Source organism: Notothenia rossii, assembly GCF_949606895.1.
Source record: "Notothenia rossii genome assembly, chromosome: 7".
NCBI lineage: Eukaryota > Metazoa > Chordata > Actinopteri > Perciformes > Nototheniidae > Notothenia > Notothenia rossii.
In genome coordinates, this window is record NC_136905.1 from 28579611 (window position 1) to 28602594 (window position 22984).

Sequence of the window (22984 nt, forward strand, 5' to 3'; positions counted from 1 at the left end):
GAAGATGCAATTGCTGATAATGAGCAACCTTAAACATTTTTGCTCTAACTAGTTTTGCCACCACAGTAATGGTGGCGACAGTAGAAAGTACAACACTTACGTCGTCCAATAAAATACGATATGTTGGCCGGAATATCTCTGCAGTTCCACAGTATTTTAACACAAATGTAGCCTTTAACAAATATTTTGCTTCCTGCGATGTTAATATTGCACTTGTCCATATTGCGTTTCCAATCTAAAAATGTTTTGATCAAATGTTCATCCACACAAGTGGACCCTTGCTCACTAGGAAATGCTGCTTATCTGAGATGTACTGTTTTGGCCCACCAACTTAAGTTAAAGCAACTTATGAGAGAGGAACATTCCTAAAGACCTTTGTGATTGTTGGTATTTGTGAAAGTGGCTGGGCAATAGAGGCATTACGCTGTAATGTCTGTGCTCTTTAATAGTCTTGCTCATTGTGTGTATTATTGTCAATCTGCCCAGCATCATAACATCAAACACACACACACGCACATATAGAACTATATCATCCACAATTCCATACAGCATAAAGCATAAACACACAAACTGAACGCTGGCACCTTTGTTTCATCCCTCCGTTTCCTTTATTCTTTTTTGCTGCGCTCACTCATGCACACTCAAACACATGACCACCGTGCACATGTACACACATGCACGCACACTTCCACTGCACACACACTTCAGAGGGAGGACGGCCACAAGGTTTGTTCTATTTAAACCTGTAAAACACAGCGTCATCATTTTCCTGACAGTCCTGCAGACAGAATTTATCTCATCATTAATTAACCATCAGATTTCCAACACAGTGCAGCTTAATTAGCACAAGGTCATTGGGGAGGGCTTATTAAGTGGAACACATTTGGGCAAGTGTGTGAGAGGAGGCAGAGGACGGAGAAGGAAAATAAAAGGAGAAGATGGGTAGGGAGAGAGTGAGGTGGGATGTCAAAGAGATAAGCAGAAAGGGAGGGAAGGAAGGAGGAGAAAAAGAAAGGAAGTGTTTGTCTGTGTGTGTTTGGTCCAACATGACAGTGCCAGCTCAATGATTGATAACTGCACCGGTTTTGAAACCTAGAGACTAGGACAGTAGCTGAGGGAGAGAAAGAGACAAGGATGGGGAAATGTGTGTGTGTGTGTGTGTGTGTGTGTGGGGGGGGGGGGGTTGGTTATCTGAACCGGCAACTGGGGACCAGTGGGGGGGTGGTTGAGAGGCGATGGGGGTTGCTGGGGGGAGCCAATTGCAAACATATGCTGGCTGGCAGGCGGTGGAGAGATGGATTGCTGTGGGACAGTGTCAGAGAGGCAGTTTCATCACCATCTCTACGGCCCCGTTCACCTGGTATTTTTAGAACACTGGGGAGATCTGTTAGTTAAAGGAAGGGAGGAAGGGGAGGAGGAAAAGACTTGACTAGCCGTAGGAAACGCCAGGCTCCACTTAGACAAATCCGTCCGGGGCCTCAAAGTTATTTTGGGTGGGTATCTGCGAGGAGGTCCCGCAGTCTTTAAAAGGCTGAGAGTGCTGACGATTTTGAGTTTCACTGTTTCACGTTGGTTAATCGACTTAACTTTATTGATCTGAACATATCCCTAATTGACATTAGAATTAAGATAGTGAGTTGCCTTAGCCCAACTCCCAGGATTATGTGTGAGTTTTGTTTGTTTGTTAAAAAAAACTACTGGCCTAATCTCTTAAAGGGGCCCTACAGTATAATGCTCATTTTCAAGTTCATATCAGTATTTAGTGCTTCTACTGTTTTCCTGCTTTAATGTTCAAACACGGTTTGCTGGCCGGTCGGCTCTGTTGTGATTGGTCAACTGCTTAGGGATGTCCTGTGCCTGAGCCTATCAAAAGAAATGTATGTATTTCAAAGTAAGACTAAAGGCGTAAGTTCACCAGGGTTGCCAAAACATGCCTAGAGGTATACATATATTCAGCTGTCCACCTTATACACCCTACTGCAATCAAAACCAAACCAAGCACTTCCTTTTCAACCTGCACATGATCTGTCATATGGAGTTTACTCTCAGCTCACCAGTATGTTTTTAGTATTAAAGAAACCTATAAAAACACAAAAAGTCATGTTAAAAACACACCATTTATGATGTTATGTCTTTAACCATACCTTTTTATATAACCAAATCCCAGTGTCACGTCACTATCAGTTCCCACTAATGAGTGTAGCAGGCAACAGTGGTCAACAAGGCTAAGATTAGCTCCTCATATCGTTGTAACCCCACGGGGGAAGAGGAAGGAGAGGAGGACTCAGGAGGGGAGGATGGGTGAGATGACAGACTCCGACTATCTGACAGGTTCAGGGTGAGAGATAGAGGGAGGGAGAGAGCTGAACTGTTATAAAGTGACACAACTGGGTCTTCGTCTCAGTCACACCACCGCTCCTCACTGCGGGCTCTGAGCGCATACGAGGGCTTTTTGTCCTTTTGTTTGCCTGTGTGTTTTCTCGTGGTCGTGTACTTATGAGGGCCACATGTCCTCACAAACCTTCTATTGCATGTTGCATTACAGCTCAGGATTATATTAAAAAGTCACTTTTTTTTCACCCATGCCTCACTGATTTGAATTATCCGTATTCCACTATTTCATCTTGAAATATAATCTCCGTTATTTAGTTAATGGGGCCACGATCTGAGCAAGAATGGTTGCATAGTCTTCAGAATCCTTAAAAAGTATACCCAATAGTTTGATTTGATTGATTTTGATTGAGTGTCGCACATCATGAAGCCTTTTCCGTTTCATTCACAGGAGAACAATAGAGATATATTTTGTCTAAACCAAAACATATATATCAGATTTGAATGTGCCGTTTGAATTACAGAAAACAACACCCCTCAACCCATAAATATATATTCTGCTACAGTTTAATTTAGTTTTTATTTGTTTAAATAGTTTTTTTTACCATCATTAACAAATGGACACCAAAAGTATCTCCAAAACATTATTTATTGATGATTTAACCCTAAACTTAATCAAACAAACATAAGTTATAGTTACAAATAATAATTTAAAACAACGAGGAGAATGCTCGTTGTTTTTTTTGTTGTAGTTTACCATTTTAACCTTGTGTGTGTGTTCCCTGACGGTAGGTCTGCAAGGCACCTAAACCAACACTTCAAAAACAAGGGAGGGTCTTGAGAACTTGATTGACAGCGGCGACCTTGTCTCAATTGCTTGTAATTAGTTCTCTAAAAACAGGGCGCCAAAAGACAACTGACCCGTATCACATACCTGTTTTCTTAGGTAATTGTTAAAACGCCTGCCATTTTCACGCTTGTAATAATAAACTCCTCCAACTAATACACTCATCACTCTTGAAACAGGAGTGCTGACAACCCAGAAGAAAGATATATTTGTTTAAGTAGAGGGGAGGAAAAATAGGCATGATACAAGCAGCTGGAGAGAATGTTTTGGAGATTTCTAATTGCTCAAATCTGCTCACCGTTGGGCCTGTTTTTTCTAATGTATGTCGAGCCAAGTGAGCGGGTGCTAAAATCCCTCTGAAGAAAAAAGAAAACCAGGTGAAAAGCCATGAGTGCTGATCCATAAATAGCTAGCACGACGCATGCAGCGCAGGTGTGATGACTCACAAAATAATGATGGGATACTCAGAGCATCCGTTAGTTCATTGAGAAAATAGATGTTTTCACTCATTTTGGATACAAGATCCACAATACATATAATTTACTATAATAGTTGGCATCTTTATTTGTGTCTTTGAATAGGTGGATTGTGTCAGTTTTCTCATGACTCTACTGTGACATGTTTACATGCTTTAATGTCCAAAAAGGTGTTTATTTTCTCATACTGCAGCACACATTTTACTGAAACCAGAGCCCAGTCTGCTCTGATTGGTTAGCTGGTTCGCTCTGTTTGGATTGGTCAACAACTTAGAAATATCCAGCCCCTTAGTTTATCTCCTACAATGTGTTGGAGCACTCGCCAATCAAAGTGCAAGTGTTACATAGTGATGTCATTATGTTACGGAAGTAAACAAAGGAGTCCAATGGAGCAGTTTCAAGCTGGGGGGAGTGTGTGGGAGAGAAACTCCTGCTTGAATTTGGTGATGTTAGCCTTTGCTGACCTGCAAAAAAACCTATATAACAAAGTACAGGAAAGGGGAACTCCTAAACCGTAATTTGGCCTCTTTAAATGTTTTATTGACAGCTACAGATTAATTGATGGCAATCAAAAATCTTGAGTCCTGGGCCCCACCAACAGTGCAACATACAATATACCTAAGACATAAAATAAATAAGGAGGTAAAATCGAGCAAGTGATACAGCGGTGCAAGTGAAATGCAGCAAAAAGCATGTATTCAGTTTTACATAATGCACCACATATCTGTATGTACATATGGCAGATTTGATACATACGTTGCTGCGGTAGGTCACGTCGCTGTGCCAGGGGCCGAGCTCGGTTGAGCGGGCAGCTGGCTCTGCAGCGCCAGGCTCTGGGCTCGCAGCCGCGTCCCAGCATGCCGTGCAGCGTGGCCATATTGCCCCGGCACCGAGGTCCGGGACCATCCAGGCTTGGCGGGTTGAGCAGGGGCGGAAGAGCCCTGCCTGGAGCCAGCATGGAGGCAATATGGAGCACACGGAGCAGGCAGGGGTCAAGTCACACAAAAAAGCATGAGCCAGTGTGTGTGGGGCATACGTATGTATGTGAGGGAGGAAAAGAGAAAGAGTTAGCAGTGTGATGGGGAGATAAAGAGGAGATAAAGACAACCCCTAATTCACTAGAATAAATCCTTTCCCTTAATTATTGATAATGAATCTGCTCTTTAATCTTTCTCTTTCTTCTTTCCCTTATCTGCCCGTGTCAGCACTTTGTCTCTCTGGCTTGGTGTTGGGTGGTAAGGCCTAGTTTTCAGCCACCCAAGGGCAACAGTCAGTAACATCCTGCTCTGATACTGTAAGTGGGGGATGTGATTTGCAGCACAGAAAAGTCAGAAGAGAAATATTATCTTGAAAGTAGCCGACAATATTTGAACTCACAGTGGAAAACCCTTAAGTCATAGAAAAAAAAAAAAAAATCAATCACATCTGCCTCAAATCAAACAACTGTATGGCAGAAGGAGCTCGATACCACTGACCAACATACACCAGTGATCCCTGCCACGTAGTAATCATACACAAAGTGCAACATCAGTTCATTCCGTGTACTTGCACTCCGTTTCCCAGAGGTCTGTGCAGCTCACGTAGTCCCGGCTTGGTACTGGCAAGGCCTCAGCGACCCCTAGCTCACCTTTTGTGTTTGCTGGCTCCCTGTTTGAACAGGAGCCAGCGGACAGCGCCTCGCTGTTTACCCTACTCAATATTTCATGGAGAATGAACACTCCCAGAATGAGGGATCGCGTTAATATTGCTGTTAAAATTAAGCGATAATTAAAATGTGTTAGTTTAAAAGCCATTGCAGTCTATAAAAGTTTGATTACTGGAAAATTAGGTGCATTAAGTTTTTATGGGTTGGCCCGTTGCTATCGCTTGGGAACGATTTTTATGCACTTGTCATGGGCATATGGTGCAGAATTGTAGGAGTGTGTGTGTTTGTGGGTAGGGGGGGTGTGAGTGGAGCTTGTTGGTTCTCTGAAAAGCTGATACACTTGAATAATAAAATCTCTACCTCTGTGGTCTCACTTATTACAAGAGAAACCACAATATGACCACCGCCTTACATTAGAAACAGTGATAAAATGCCAGTTATACATTTGGGATGTGTCTTGGAGTAAAGAGGTCAGAGGTCATATTAACTCATTTCTGGTCATGTGATGTCACTTGAGCAGTCCTATCCATGTATTGTGAATGGTCACTCCAACACCCAGCTCTTCATCGCAGGGTGCAGTGGGGTCCTATCGGCTCCTATTAGTAATAATAACGTTAGAATTTAGTCGACAGCTCGTCCCACAGTTAGAAGCCACTCTTCATGTCAGAGCAACATGACCTTGACTTGTGGAATAAATCTGCAGCAGTATTTTGTCTCCTAATAACCGCGTCTACCTCATCTCGGTAGTGCAGCTCCAACAGTCCCTCCAGCTTTTCAACCTTTTATTTTCCCTTCCAATGATGTCACCAGCAGCCAAAAACCCAAGTGACATTACTCAAGCCGACAAGAACGGAGAGCAGTTCACCTTCATATTCATTTCACATCCCATGGCACAAAAAGCAAGGAGTTGCACAGTGACACAATTGGGCGGCTAACTGTTGACAGTGGTCGGACATTATGCACACTGTGACTGTGGAAGAAACTGGGCTTTTGCTAGCCTGTTTTTCTCTTTCTATTGAAACATCAGACTGTCACGGCAGAAATGGATGTTGCCAGGCATCACTAATGAGCCAATTAATCAATGAATTAGCTGAGCAGCGATTAAATTAATGCGAGCTGGACGGGCGAGCGGCATTGGTGGATACATCCTGGGGAAGGTGATTAACACACGCGGAACAGGTAGCGATCAACAGGGCCACTATTAAGTTGGACAACTTCCTGAACTTTTCGCTTTTAAGCTATATATAGCTCCGCTTAATTTGTTTTATTCCGCTGCAGAAATATTATCATATTTTTTCATGTGGCTACACTACATTGCTAATATGCTGTGAAACTGTTGTCTACGTCAGTTATTTAATTATTTCTGAAATTTGTTTATGTACCATCTTTCAATAAGATATCACGAATAACCAATAAATATACACTTTCACACTGTATATTGCAACACGATACGCATTCCCTAAATCAACAATTATAATGTTCCCTTATAACCCAGTTGGACTAAAAATGATGCAGTCCATTGGAGGTCCTGATGTCAGTTCTACCTGACTTGTTGAGCACTTTGTATGGATGTGTGCTTGAGAATGTTCAACACCAAACATCGCTGAACCCATCATAATCCGCTCAGTATTGGTCCAACACTGTACCGTATCTTCTCTCCATGTCCCAAGTCTCCAGCCACAGTGCGCCTGATCTGAGACATTGTAGAATGGGGGTGGGTGGATGGCGGTCTTGGGTAGGGGGCAGGGGCTTCCTTGATTATGTGACATCCTCCGGAAGAGCGCTGGAGTTGTTTCCTCCATTACTTAGAGGGGGAAAAAATAGGCCTTTTCACTATTGAGACTGTCACTCTCAATTTGGGCTAACGGTAAGCATGCACAAGGCCTCCTGGATATTCCCCCCCACCTGCTCTTACCCCACTCTTACTAAACCACCCACCCTCCCGCACCACTCACCCACATCCCCAACCCATACTACCCCTCCCCCTGCAGCGGATCGCCGTGGTGACAATTTGATTGGATCATCAATCGTGGCCGTTAACAGAGGTTTTCCTGAGCACCTGGACCGGCAGGTCACAGCTGGCTCTGAGCTACCGCTGTCCCCCTGACCCAGAGCTGTGTGTGTGCTCTGGGTGTGTGTGTATGTGGAAGTATGCTCGCAGATACACACTGGCACATTCAGTGCAATTGTTTTTGTGTTTGCAAGAGCAGCTCTTTGTACTGTATTAGAGTGTTTTTGTGTCCAGCATGTGGCAAACATAGTGATATTTGTTCGTATGTCTACGCGTCACCATGTCTATGTGCAACCACAGTTGTATACAACAATGTTAAAATGAAGTGCCAGGCCTTAATCCGATGCTGTCTTAGTTCAATACAATTGAGAAATGCATTTCCCTCAGGGTGCCTTTAGATGTCTGATGTTTTTTTGTGTGACCCCGGTGGTTGTAACAATAATGTTTTTATCACATAGGTTGGGAGGGACTACTTTCTAGAGAATAACAGGTGTAAATATAAAGGTTTATGCATTCAAAGAGACTCATAGAAGAATGAAATTGGTGGTGTTGAGTAATACAGTCCAAACAGGGCACATCTGTATCTGTTGGTTCTCCACAGATACTTTCCTCAGTGTATTGCTCGTTGTTTGCAAATACACAGAGTGTAGCAGTCCCGGCTATTCATCTGTAACACCACACATACACAAACACACACTGTACCATAGCTACGACACAGTGTAATTCACAAACACACGTACATAAATTCACCTGCTTCCATGCGTTGTCTCTGTATCAGGTTCCGTGTCGTTCTGGTAAAGCAGTTACATTTATGGGCTAACAATAATGGGACAAAGTGTGTGTCTCATTGCGATTCCTCAGGTATTCCATGATTAAATAAATGTCCCTGGTCTTTTCATAAAGCTTGTTTACGGCAGCGTGGCACCATATGCTTCCACCCCACCCACCCATCTCTTCCCCTCTCTCTCCGTTTCCTCTCCACGCTTCATACACTGCCCTACACCGCCTCTACCAGATGCAGGCCAGCCATTATTCCGTGGCGGAGTCGTGGTGGAGAAGCTAAAGTTGTGAATTAACATGTAGAAGCCATTACGGAGCGATGATGATATCCATCTGCGCCGTTCATAGGTGCTACTTAGTAAATTGTCTGCGCCGTAATGGCATAACAGTAACAATATGATACTGTTTTATCAACTCCATGGTCTGTTCCCGTCTTTTCTGTTAAGTGTATGCTCAGGTGTGATTTATTTTCTGGATAATGTTGAATATTTGGTTCAGCTCTCTGTGTGGTTCCTCCCCTTTGGTCAGAGCGGAGTTGTTGATTGTTGTCTTTGTACACATTTGTTGTGCTGATTGACAACACTTAAAACTTTTCTAAAACTGCAAGGATAAGTCGACTTATAGATGGGTCTATCGGCAGAAAAATAATAAGTCATTCATTGTGCGAAGATAACTGATAATGATGTTTTGAGCCCCTTTAAATATTGAGATTTTACCTTTTTACTTTATTCATATATAATATTAAACTGACAAAACAACATTTAAATACATTATCTTTGACTATGAGAATCAGAGATGGACCTTTTTCTTTTTTACCTTTTTCTTAGATTTATAAACGAAACGATTAATTTATTAAATAATTGTTGTTTGCTGACCTAATAGTTTCTGATTTTATGATCAATCAGCCTCAAATAAGCAAGTATACCATATAAACACCATATCTGATAGTCATAGGTCTTAAAGGAAGTCAAATTGCGCAATCACACAAACATTTGTTACGTTAATTTCAACTGTGTAGAATCTAGCGTAGGTGATACACACATGAACCCTGTTGCTCATAATTAGTGTTTTTCTGAAGAGTCCGTGACACTCCGCTCCTCTGTGGCCGGATAGTTTTGACTACACAAACACAGGCAAAGCAGCAAAAGTTGGGACGGGTAATTAATTCTCCAAAGCAGTATACAATTTCATGGGTGTGCGTGTGTGTGCGTCAGGGGATAGGGTAAAAAACAACAACAGCAAAGTCAGAAAAGCAATTAACTTCTCCAGCCGGGACATGGCAGGAAACACGTGTGAACGTTCACTATGTCGTCGTGTTGGAAGGCCGAGACAGACAGACTGAGTTTATATACCAAACGCTTTTGTTGTGATTATTAATGGCCATTCCACATTAACCTTATCGTGCTAATATGCTCGACAATGGCCCAAATCACCTGAGCGATGAGGACGATGGAGGCTACCCCCCCCCCTCACGTCCAGCCCAACACTGTAGTAGCAACTATCCCCCTTTACCCAATGACCAAGATTAATGAAACCTCCGCTGTTTTTAATTAGCACGGCCGCAGTCATCAATTACGTCTGCCCCACCCCAAATACAAATATTGTTATATTTGGGGGGGGGAAATACTTGATTTATTTCATTTAGGTGGCTGGAGGAGTGAGATGAATGGCCTCCCATCATGGTCATTTGCAGGGGATGAGGAGGAGGAGGAGGAGAAGAGAAGGGAGAGAGGGGTGGGTTGAGTAATAAGATCAGTAAGGAACAGGGGGGGTTACACAAACAGTACAGTAGAGGACATAGACAGGGCCATGGAGAGAACGCCAGGTCTACAGGGAAAGGCCAGTCTGGGTCACAACTGTCCAGGAACTTAATTAGACTTTCCATGAACCCAGAGCTGCACCAGGTCTCCATTTAAGAGGCTCCACATTGAATCGTACAAGTACCAATCAAAGTGCGACTTATTCATGCCATCTATTATTGGCCTGTGACAAGACATTTGAAAGAACAAGTGCATCACCTTTGATTGCCCCCTCTTCAAAAAGCCACCCATTCAAATGCTGTAGAAAAGCTATGGAAAACATCATGCAAAATGTGTCAAATATGCTTCTCAGTTGCTGTCACGGTAGATATGCAAAGATATGCAAACCACTTTAGTTGACTTTATACAGTGAAGAAGAGTATACCCTGTGTACTGTCAGACTTGATGGTTGGTCATCCGGCACATAAAAGTTTCTCATAGTTTTTCCTCTTATAACTTTGTGCTGGCTTTTTCACACAGCTGCTTTGCCTCCAACCTTTTTTATTGCTTGTGTTGCTTGTACACATTTTGCATGATGCCTCCATGAGTTTTATTAAGTTCCAACACTGATTCTACCCCTCGAAACACTCATATTGCTCCCTTAACATCTTCCTAATGCTTTTTTCCCAGAGGAATGTCTCTTGTTCTGTCTTTACTTTACGAAATATTCTCAATAGTTTTCTTTAAATCAGATTGTAATTTTTTTTTCTGATGTCTAATCCCGGGCGAGTTTCATACCAAGTATCGGATGAGAGGATTTGTTTGCTGGATCATTACAAGTCCCAAAGGGGCATGTCTTGTTATTGTATCTTGAACACGGGGGATTAGTGTGTCAGAACATAAGGCTAAAATGTTATGCTGTCACTTTTGATGTGCTGTTTACAGTGTTGGCAGGCAGGTTGGGGTTGCCAGCGCATCCTTTGCCACCACTGCTTATGCACTTAGCAAGAGCACTTAATCCAGATAGGTGTTGGGAATACGATAGAAAGTACTGTGCTATTATTTAATGTGTTTGTCCTTGTGAAAAAATAGGACCTGTGCCAGATGCTTTTTCTTCTACTGCTTTTTTAACACCCAGAGTTGGAGGTGTGTCTGTTGTTAGTGAACGAAGACTGGACTAATGTAGTTAAATAATATCGAAGAAAGACAGAGTACAGACCCAGTTTTCGTATTGAATCTCAGCCTTTTCTCTTCATCTCTCTGCTGGCTTTTGTTCAAGCCATGTCAAGACATTATTTTTATATTAGCATTCTTACATAAATGGAGTTATGAAGAAAAATAAACTCTTCCCTAAATCACTTATTTAACAAAGAAAGAAGAAACACATTCAGAAATGATAAGCCTCCCTCCTGCAGTTCTTCACATTTGCTAATATCTGACGTGACGTAATTGTAATAATAACAGTAATGCAAGTACGCGGCTTTGTAACTTGAAGATGTGCATGGCTCATTCCTGTGGTTTTGGAAGTTTGGGCGTTTGCGCTGCGGTGAGCCACCAGCCATTTCACTTGTGCTGGCCACACACACATAACCAAAAACACACACACAGATTTTATACCCTTACTGCCACGGCCATTCGCCTGCCCACTGACTCCAGAGAGAAGGGTGAGAAACATCCTGAATATTTTATGAAGCTCGGGAACCCCACCTCTGTCTTCCCCACCCTGCAAACCCCCCGCCACTGTGTCCAGCAGTGCACACACACACAAAAACACACACCCCGGCAGAAAAACAGAAATAATGTTTTAAATGCAATCATTGTCAGGCCCAAACAATGTCATTTATCAAGGGAGCATTTGGGACTGTATAATAAGTTTCACATTATTAATACAATTTTTCATCCTCTGTCAAGCCTATCTGATTTATGGCACGCGTGTGATCTAAGGTGATCATTGAATTACAATTCCAGTAATAAGAGAGAGAATGGACCTGGTCTTTTACTTCTGCCCAGTGGAGCACACCACACACACACACACACACACACACACACACACACACACACACACACACACACACACACACACACACACACACACACACACACACACACACACACACACACACACACACACACACACACACACACACACACACACACACACACACACACACACACACACACACACACACACACACACACACACACACACACACCACACCACACATATATACACACATATACATACACACACACACACACACACACACACACACACACACACACACACACACACACACACACACACACAAGATCCTGGATAAACAGCCTCCAGTTGCAACATACAGCAATTACACAAAACATAGAACAATAGTCACATGATCAATATTATAACTTTTACTGCTAGAAAATTAGCTAAATATTTGTATGTTAAAACGAAACGGAAGAAATAGGGGAGGAATAAACAAATGAACCTAGGCCCCTGTTAATTAGATAAGGGACAAAGCTCATTATTTTAAAATCATCCTGAAGCCCAGAGAGTAAATATGAGTGGCCTGTTAGGGGCTCGGTAATGGGACGGGAATGTGCGTCGTTACAGGGCCCAATGATTTACAGCTAGGTGCTCTCTGATGTATAGACTGTACCTTTTATTAAGTGGCTGTCGTTACGGTCACTGGCTCCGTCATTTCCCTTTGTGTCTAATCAAAATCCATACCCAGACACCCCACCATCCAGACTCCAGATGGGGAAGAAATCACGGAGAACATTCCACCTTCTCCAACCCCCACTTCAGCCCTCTTCTGCTACCAGAGATGCTTATGATGTGGGTAATATAATCTAACAAACAGCAGCGACAAATAAACAAATAGAAATGTGAAATTCTTTTGAGGTAATTAGATAACCAAGACAGACTCCCATCATAACATTTGGATCCAGTTTGAACAAGTATTTGCGCGATTAGCAGTCGTGCTCGGGCTTTTATCAGATTAGCATGTTGTCGAGGGCCCGGTGATCGGCGTCGTACATCATCCTGTTTGAGTTCTCTTTCCAGCGAATTTGGGGAAGCCGCTAATTGGATTGCAAGAGTCTAGCCCCGGTTAAAGATGGTAAACAGCATAGCAGACTTGTCGCCCAACTCACAGCCCCCCACAGGCTTCCAAGAAAACACCAGCTCTCCTTAGGACCGCCACCATTTATGACACATTTTCTCAGTATTCTTAAAAGATAATTAGGTTTATCACCCATTTATTTTCCCTCCCATCCCCCCTTTCCTTCTCTTTTGTGTACCTGAGAGCACACAATCGCAGCATAAAAACATAAATATTTCTGCCGCACAGCAGTGCTGGCAGGTGAGCCTAATGAAATTCTAGGAGTGTAATTTGATTTACGAGGTGCTAATGCGGCCTGATATTAGAGAGAAAAAGCTCCGATATGGCTGCCTTGTGCTGTATTTAAGGCCTATCAGAAGCCTGATAAAGAGCATCCTGTCCTCAGCACTGCGGCTGAGTTATTGTCGCAGATATTCATATTGATAGTAATTCTCCCCGACGCAATTTAGTGCCGGCAATATATAAATATGGAGATAATAGTTAATTTTGGTGGCCGCTCAGATTGCGACGCTCTAAATTTACGCAACAAAAAAAACTTTGAGCTGTGAAGCATCTGGACACTTTTTAAAGTGCCGTTTGAAGGATGGTTGGGGGCCTCTGACCGAACCGTGTCACACAAATCACATTTCCGGTACTTTTCAGCGGCTGCTAATTTAAGCGCAAAGCTTTTTGGAGCGCTTGATTTGCAGGTTTTTTGGGTTTGAAATATTATGATTAATAGTCTGATATCTGTGAAACCTATTAAAGCTTTTAAATCAACTGGAAAGTCTGGAAACAAGTCATCACTCCAGTATGCGCATACACTCGGAGAAAGAGATTATTTCAGGCCGCTTTGTTCTGAAACCTGTTGTTTTTCAATTCTAAACACTTCTTGTAATTTAATGTGGCCGAGTGTGCTCTGTGTGTGTGTGTGTGTGTGTGTGTGTGTGTGTGTGTGTGTGTGTGTGTGTGTGTGTGTGTGTGTGTGTGTGTGTGTGTGTGTGTGTGTGTGTGTGTGTGTGTGTGTGTGTGTGTGTGTGTGTGTGTGTGTGTGCACGTGCGTGTGCGTGCATGCAAGCGTTCACAGTTGGGTTGGGGCTATTGAGCTATGGCTCATAATAAAAACAGGCAATAACACGGCCACCACAGAGGGACCTGGCCTCTGTGCCTCCCTGCTCCCCCCCCCCTCCTCCCCTCCGTGCCACCTCCTCCCCTCCTCCTCATGGCCTCTCCCACCCCCCCCCTCCTAAGTTATGGGCTGAATAACATCGCAACAATATTAAGATAACATTTCCTGATTGTTTGTCAGGCAGGAGGCTCCTTCACCCCGCTTTCATCACGTCCACCGTGTTCATTAAATTGACAATTTGTATTTGCCCTACAGCGGGATAAACAGGAGCTTATCTGATGGGCCTGGTCTTTTATTATTTATTTCATTATCTTTCTTTCTCTTTCTCTCTCTCCTCCCCCTCTTTTCTCCCGGGATTGAAGGTAAACATAAATCAGCAGCAGCATCTCTGTTGTGCGCCGTTGTTTATATTGCAGTCATATGCAGCAGCGGTCCTCTCGGAGGAGCTTCATCTACAACACTCTGCAGACGCATGTGGCCTCTTCATGAAGGTTTTTAGTTGTTGTTTTTGTGTGACATGCCGGCCGCACTCCTGCAGGTCTCAGTATGATATAACTCCAAATATATTTCACTTTAAAATGCCCTGCTGTTGGGATAATTCTCTGACTTGTTCCTGAGAGATTCTGTTCTTCTTCCTACTTGGTCTTTTTTAAAGTTGTTGTATCCACTGCAGCACGCCAGAGATGGTTGTCTGTGTTCACTTAGATGTTAAACTAGCACCATCTGATTTGTGTATCTGCAGTTGATGTGGATTAGAGCAGCACGTTTAAACAAGGAAATGAGCTTTGAGCTTCCAGTATATGAGTATCTACGCTCAAAATCTGGTGCTGAATCAGGAAGAGTTTGAAGTTTCTCTTGGTTTTATTCTGTGATCCAACATCTGTCTTGAAACAGAAAGGAAACTCTATAGTGGTTGGTATGATCTGTTTCTATCAATGCCATCCAAACACTTTTATTGTTTTCTGGAGTTAGGGTTATGAAATAGGGTCTACTAAATGAGAAGTCATTGTCAGCTGATACACATTGGACAATTGGTTGTCATGGAGAAAAGAAAGTTGTCCTCTGGGACTTTTATAAAACAGAAGTGACCACTGTTCTTTTTTCCTTAAGCAATCCTTCTAAGCACCGTGAGCGATGATGTTGCCCGGTTCGATATCTTAGCCCGGGAACAAGTCTGTCGTCGGCCGACATTGTGCGGGCAAACGAAAAATAACGAAGCCAGCGTCCTTACTTAGGAAACACTTGTCCCAGAAATCTAATCTTTGCCTCGTTTTTTACCCAACACCCCCCGCTCTAATCAGGTTTCAATTGACCGCCATTGAAGGAAGAGTCTCTCCTCAGACTCTTGTTTGGGTCCGAAACCCAGTCAGACACCATTTAAGGCTTACTCAGTCTTCCTCCCAATATCTCGGAGAGCTCAGGGCCAAATGATTTAATCTTCATTCAGCTAATTTAGTCTGGATTTAAGCTGCTGGGTTGTCGAAGTGCAGAGTGATGGAGTCTGAAAGGGGAAAGGGAGAGGAGGGGAAAAAGGAAGGAGGGAGGGGAACAGAGATGAGAGAGATAAAGATGGAGGGAGCGAGAAAGAGAGAGAACAGAGAGGGAGATGGGGGCTGAAGATGATGATCCATCCTGACCCTAGTGAATGCTGTCATGTTCCTCCCTCTAGGTAATCTCTCTCACTCACTCGCTATTTTGCATGTGAAAATGCTCTCCTGACAGTTGCATATCAGATACATTTTTCTCCCTTTTTTTCTCCCCCCCCTCTCCTTTCCCTTCGCCAAATAAACAACAGTCTTCACTTTGAAGTTGTCTGTTTGTGTCAGTTTGGCTCGAGGCGAGAGTCGGCCTCTCTCCTCTCTTTTCTGTCTTTGTGTTGCAGTGCGAGAGCATCGGAGGATTATTCCCTCTCACCCACCAACCGGCCAACACGAAATAGAAAGGCTGTCCAAAAAAGACAGAAACATAATTAATAAAATCAATTAAAAAACATGCCAATAGATTAGTTTAATGTGCCAACACTTGCAGTAAGGAGGAACAAGGGTGTCCGTTCTGCCTTCTGTAAAAAAGTCTTTTTTCTGATGCAGTGAAATTAATAACGTTCATCTTTGTTGTCATTCAAAACTGGCCTCTTTTAAACAAGATGTTTGTTTATTTGTTACCCAGAACACACATTTACAGTTACCCTGCAAGATCCCCCTCAACAAGCACCACCGCACCACTTGGTGGCGATAGTGAGTGAGTGGTTACGACTAAAGCCCTTTCTCCAACCCCTGTTAGAGTACAGTAACTGCTCCTGAGGGATTTCTATCACAATGAAGGCCAGTGTGGCTTGTGATGTTCTGACAGTAGCCCTATATGCCTGAACTGATGGCAGGATCACAGCACAGTATAGATATGGTAATGAGTGATAGTATAGACACTGTAGCATGCAGATTTTCTCAACGTACAGGCAAGAGGCCCACCTGGGTCTTTGAATAAATCTGCACGGGGTGTCAATCGTGTCGCCAGGCTTTGTGATCAGAAGGGGAAAAGAAAGGGAGGAGATGGAAGGATGCAGGAAAAAAGAGAAGCAGAGATTTAATGACTGGAAGTAGAAATGATTCACAATTACAGGCTATTCCCCGCTGTGTCATCAGAGCTTGACCGCTATGTGAAAAAGCCAGTTGATGCAAAACGAAAGCTATTATTCTAATGAATGGTTTTTCCCTATTTGCTCTCTTATCTTTTTATATACTTGTTGCTCTAAGATTGTTGATTGTGGGTTTTTTTTCTTTCCATACATCAAGACCACCACAGATTCCTTTTACTTGGATTGTTTCTACAACTTCTTTACTTCTATACCAATGTGGCAAAACTGATCTCAGCACCTGAAACATGCTTAGACACACATGATTGTTATTAAGTTATTTTAATGTCAGCAGTTAGTTAGTCATATTTTCATCTTATTTCATTCTCATACTTTTGTATTTTCCTTAGGGAACCTGTGTAGACTCAAAGCCCTGGTTTTAGGGATCAAATACTTTTCTCTTGACGTGCACACAACTATTCTACTCAACTATAAAAAGTACATGCATCTATTTTTTCTTTAGAAGTCATTGTATACTGTAATTGCATATGTGATGTGAATTTGCTTTAGAGCGCCAAATGAATATCCAAATTCACAACCTGTCAATCTTTAATAGCCATACCTGAGATATATCTTGAAATTATAAAAACTATAATTCCAGAATTTCTCTCAAGCTGTTTTGAATCCTAAACCAGGTTGCTTCAGCAGAATTTCTGAATCAAACGTGGTTGTTTTGTTGGTTTTGAATTCCATTTCCGAAAAGCATTCTAAAATGATATTCTAAATTGGCAGACTTCTCTTTTCTCTCTTACTCCTGTCTCTTTCGCTTTCTCCCTCTTTTATACGCATGCGTACACAAATCCACTCAACCTCTCTCTCTATCTGTCTTCCCTCCACCTCCTAGCTTCGGTGTGTTTTGCATGGTAGCTGCTGTTTAGAGGCAGTATGCATATGTATGGGCGAGACGGTGGATCGTGACGGGATCTGACATGTGGGGACAAGATCAAAGCGCTCCATCTGATCCCATAAAAACAGACGCAAACCCTCCTCTCATCCTTACAAAACCCCCACTGATAGTCGACTCTGCCAGCCCGACTCCTCCATCTTCTCTCCTCTCCCTCCTGCCTTTATTTTCTCCCTCCATCCCAGGGTCCCCACGTCAAGGCCTGCCCGACTTTGCGATTACGCCCTGTGATAAACAATGGCCCGTTTAGCTCATAAAGCAGGAGTGCTGTGCATAATGCTTACAATAAAAGATAGCATCTCTTCACTCATCTTATTTACCTCTCCCACGGTGGCACGGGTGACGAGCTGCTCCATTTAAATACCGCAGGGAGTGAGGAAAAACAGAAGGGAATAATGATGCAGACGTACATCTGTTGGTCAAATGAAGTAGATGAGAACTATTTTAAATCTGCATTCCAGCTTAGAGCCAGTTGATAAAGGCGCCATCTTAAAGCCGCTCCATCCTTCCTGGTAAGTGAGCTTAAAATGTCCTCTCAACTGCATGACATCCATATCACATTCAGATTCATCTTTATGGAACATATAGATTGATATGGAAGCCAGAACACATTTTCCTTTATATCTCTCTTTCTCTTTCCACCTCCCCATCTTTTAATTCCCTCCTTTTCCTCCCTCCCTCTCATTCTCCTTTTGCCCCCCCCCCCCCACCATCCTTGCTCCAGTAAGGAAGATGTATGAGTTTGAATTATTGATTCAGACACATGCTACATGCTGCTTGGAGTCATTATTTGTTCAGGTGAGTGTCATGCTGCTCGCTATGAAACAGATACCACGGGGATTAAGCGACACAATCAGGACTTAAAGACAGCCGCCCTCCCTAAAATAACATGGCCCTCGCCGCAAGACAAATGCTCCCCAAAACCCGACTTCATTTGTTTATGACTCGCACATTAGTCATCCTGTGCCTAAATTATATCGCGGAGGGTAAAGATTAATTCAAGCACAGGCTGCTTCTATTGTTTTTACCCGTGTGCGTTTCTTGAAGCCTAATAACACAGCAGATGAATATAGGTGCAAATATCCTACTCATTGTCAACAAAATAAAACCTTTTGTTGGGTGGTAGGTGTCGGGATAAAGAACAGACGGATGTCCAGAGTAAAGAAAACAACACTATGCCTAGGTGCTATATAAATAAACTTGCCTTGCTATACAATAGTCACATTTTCTTCATCTTGAAGAGACACACGCAACATGTGATGAATAGGGCTTTGTATTAATTGGAAGGATACTGGATACCCAAAGCTGAACTCATCTTTTTTTTAGGAGAGCAGAAGATGGAATGATACTTTTGTAGGAGGCGTGACACAGTTGGAGAAAATGTCCCGCTGGTTTGTAAACTCTAGGGTTGGGCTTTACGTTGATGGGCAGGGATGACTCATCTGACTGTGACGGTCTCCTGGCAGCTTTCTTCGGCGCATGGATAACATTTTGTGCGTTTAGTATTACGGTTCGGCTTTAGGTTAATAGTTCTGTATTCAAGATATAAGTCAATGATGCTCCATGTGCTTACTTTCATATTTATTGTTGAGTGTCTATATCAAGCATTGGCTACGGGGCCTCTTAAGCACTGATACCCTGCTTTCTATACAAACATGTTCTTACAAAGACAATGGAGGCTAAGTGTCAGACCATTATCACCGACTATCGTGGTAAGCCTAGTTTGCAGAGAAGTTAAAATGGCGGGAAGCTCTGATACAGGAGCCTTAAGAGAGAAGCGGGAGGTAAAATGTTGCTAACTGTTCATTTAGCCCTGGCTAAGTGGTCAGGGACGCTGGACAGGTGAACTCTATTCCCCCCACTGGCCCTGCGGGGTGTGTGTGTGTGTGTGGACTGTAACAGAATTTCTCTAGTCCTCTGGGCCCTGGTGCAAAGCAGAGAATAAATGGTGGAGGTGGCAGGCCAGGACAGAAAAATCAATGCCTGCTTATACAGACATGACACACCAGCAGCCAACTGCATTGTGTGTTTGTGTGTGTGTGTGTGTGTGTGTGTGTGTGTGTGTGTGTGTGTGTGTGTGTGTGTGTGTGTGTGTGTGTGTGTGTGTGTGTGTGTGTGTGTGTGTGTGTGTGTGTGTGTGTGTGTGTGTGTGTGTGTGTGTGTGTGTGTGTGTGTGTGTGTGTGTGTGTGTGTGTGTGTGTGTGTGTGTGTGTGTGTGTGTGTGTGTGTGTGTGTGTGTGTGTGTGTGTGTGTGTGTGTGTGTGTGTGTGTGTACAGCACACAGTCATTTGGCCCTGTACGAGTACCCAGCAACCCCCATTTCCTCCCTCACAAGGTAGATCGTCGAGCATTTTACGTCAGCTTTGGGATCAGTAAATAACTCTTCGTTTTTTTCCCCTCCTCCTCCTCCTCCTCATCATTCCCCTCTGCCTACCTCTCTACTCCTGCAGGAAGTTTGAATGCGAGTTGTGCGATCGCTCCTTCAGTGAAAAATGGGCCCTGAACAACCACATGAAACTACACAGTGGGGAGAAACCGTATAAGTGCGCCTGGCTGTCCTGCCACTACGCCTTCCTCAACCTGTCGGCCATGAAGGACCACTATAGGACGCACACAGGTGAGACAACGAGAGCCAGTAACCTCAACCATAAAGCAGTTCTCCCATACTCCTCCACAAACACAACGACAGTCAATCTAAACTGCCACAATACTTTTAACTGGCAAATAGTGTTCTTAGGAGTTTGGGACAAAAGGTTATTTATCGAGAAACTCTATACTTGGCTCAAACTAAATGAACTTTTTCTTTCTTCTATAGCTCTAGACACAATAAAGAGCGTGTTAACTGTGAAAATCTCACATTAATTATGATTCTTCACAGCTTTGTTTGGAGAAAAAAAACATACACACATTTTTGGCTGACAAAAGCCATGACTTGTCCATCTGTAGTGATTTCTCAACATCCAGAGACAGTCGGGCACCATTTCTTGGCGGTATTGCAGATAGTCTTGTCGGATTTGAATACAAATGATAGGGAAAACATGCCTGGATTTAATGTTTGATTTTGTTTTCTGCCATCCTTCAGACTTTTAGAGGGTTGCTTGATTAGAGAATTGAGGTAGTGTTTATTCCCCAATTCCAACTTGTTGTCATGTGTATTTCCCCAAAATCCATCTGGTCACCAAGCACGTCTTTCCATAACCCAGCTGGTCAGCGAGTGTGTGTTCATGGAATCCATCTGATCCTCGAGAGTGTGTTTTCCCACATTGAAACGGGCCAGTGTTAATTTCTCCATGTTGCAAAATAGGAACAAAAAGAAAGAAAGACTGAATGCCAACAACTCGATAAAACAATAAAAGGAAAGTTTGTATTTTTTATACATTCAGTGCTTTTTCTTTCAAACTCCATTGGTCTTAAAGTACAGTACACTGTGGAACTGCTTTTTCTTTACTTCCTAAAAGCTTTGGATAGACAGATGGTGCGGTGGGCGGTGGGAGGATACTGTCTTGAATAATAGCCCCTCGATAGAAGCCCCAGTCAGGCTCTCTGAAAGTGTCTTTATGCTGCAGCCCAGCAGTTTCCCCTCGCCCTCGGTAATGTCCCACACACGGCTCTTTGATGCCCTTTTAAGTCAATGACAGAAGCAGCAGCCGCCAGTGGCCTGACAGCCTGACTGAGCGCTTGCAGGAGAGCCCTCCATCCGTCACGGGGGCCTGCTGTGTGTGCGTGTTCGTGTGTGTGCTTGTGTGTGTGTGAGGGACTTGCTGGATGTTTTTTTAAATGTGTTTTAACAGTGATGTAACGTCAAGGCGCCTCTGACATAATTAGACGTTTTATTTTCATTTGTTTCCAGCCCTCATCATTCCCCATCAGGCGGCTGGCGTACAACTGTCACCAAGCTGTCACCTGGTGTGTGTGTGTGTGTGTGTGTGTGTGTGTGTGTGTGTGTGTGTGTGTGTGTGTGTGTGTGTGTGTGTGTGTGTGTGTGTGTGTGTGTGTGTGTGTGTGTGTGTGTGTGTGTGTGTGTGTGTGTGTGTGTGTGTGTGTGTGTGTGTGTGTGTGTGTGTGTGTGTGTGTGTGTGTGTGTGTGTGTGTGTGTGTGTGTGTATGTGTGTGTGTGCGTATTTGCGTCTTTGTGTTAGTTTGGCAGGAGGAAACAGACTTTAAGAGAGTGAGTGAAGTGATTGAGATGGAAACAGAATAGTGATGAAATAAGAGAGCTTGTAAGACCAAGGGTTACAGAGAACGAACATATGAAAATAGGAGTATTAAGATAGAACCTGAGACAGCCTCATTTCAGTGAGCGACAAGAACTGACTTGATTAGCAACATCCAGAAAAGCTAACACAATTCTGCTTTACTGTGACCCCCGACACTTCTTTCACCAGTTGTAATTGCTGCCAGGGTCGGACCGTTAGCTGCAGCTATACAATCATCGCAATCACATTCCAGCAGCCAACCTGACACACTGAAATATTATATGCATGTGTGTGATCTGTTTAAAGGTTATAACTCGGCTCCTTCACGACACTAAAATGCAATACTAATAAAATAAGTGGGAGATTTAAAAGTTTGAGCTAATCTCGCCTGGGAACAGAGCCGTCAGTAATGTGACTTACAGTCTGTGTGTGTGTAAGTGTGTGTGGGTAACAGAACAATGACTAACTGGGGAGTTTGAACTGAATGATACACACATCTAGCTCATTATTCAGAACTCTTAAAAATACAAAGTACTTTCTATGAAGGACGATATAGTGGGACGTTTTGAATGAGTTTTTTTTTTTTGTCAAGTGTGTGAAGAATAAGGGAGGTTGCTTTAATCCCTTAAAACAACATTTCTAATCCCATAGATCAGCAGTCAATGGTATGATCTGGAGTAATCGCTAAATCATATACACAATTGTAGATATACAATATACATCATGAATGATGCACTAGAAGTACAACTGCAACATTCCGATACCACTTTGAATGACAAAGATTGCATAGCTGTTGCTTAACTCAACTACGGACCTCAATTGCAAACCGCTACTAATGGTGGCAGCAGACATGCTTTTGTCTTCTTAACAAATGGAGTCAGTTTTCATAAGACTTAAGTAAGATTGAAACACTGTCTATAAAGAGTGTGAGTTTTATTTAGCCTTTTCCAAAAAATAACAAATGTGAAACATTTCGGCCCTGAAACATGCAGATTGTATACTCAGTCTACAAATCAAATCCAAGTACTTTAGTAATCCCATGGGAAATTGGGTTTTGTGAGAGTTGCACCATATTAGAATAAAATAAGTAAATGTTTATATAAACATACATTGAAGTAAAAACTTCTAATAAAAGTAGCATGTTACTGTGTATCTACTAACTAGTGATTGCATATTTAACACCCTTTTACAGGGTTCCTGTTTTAAAATAA

At 42.9% G+C, this 22984-nt stretch overlaps 1 protein-coding gene across 2 annotated transcripts in view; it reads left to right on the forward strand.

Annotated features, from left to right (window-relative positions):
• Nucleotides 1-22984, forward strand: part of znf407 (zinc finger protein 407) — a 148464-nt gene that overhangs the window by 69140 nt on the left and 56340 nt on the right. For both annotated transcript variants that reach the window (XM_079693716.1, XM_079693715.1), the window contains exon 6: nucleotides 20028-20194. In XM_079693716.1, coding sequence (XP_079549842.1) covers nucleotides 20028-20194 — 167 coding nt within the window. The remainder of the gene's footprint in view (nucleotides 1-20027; nucleotides 20195-22984) is intronic.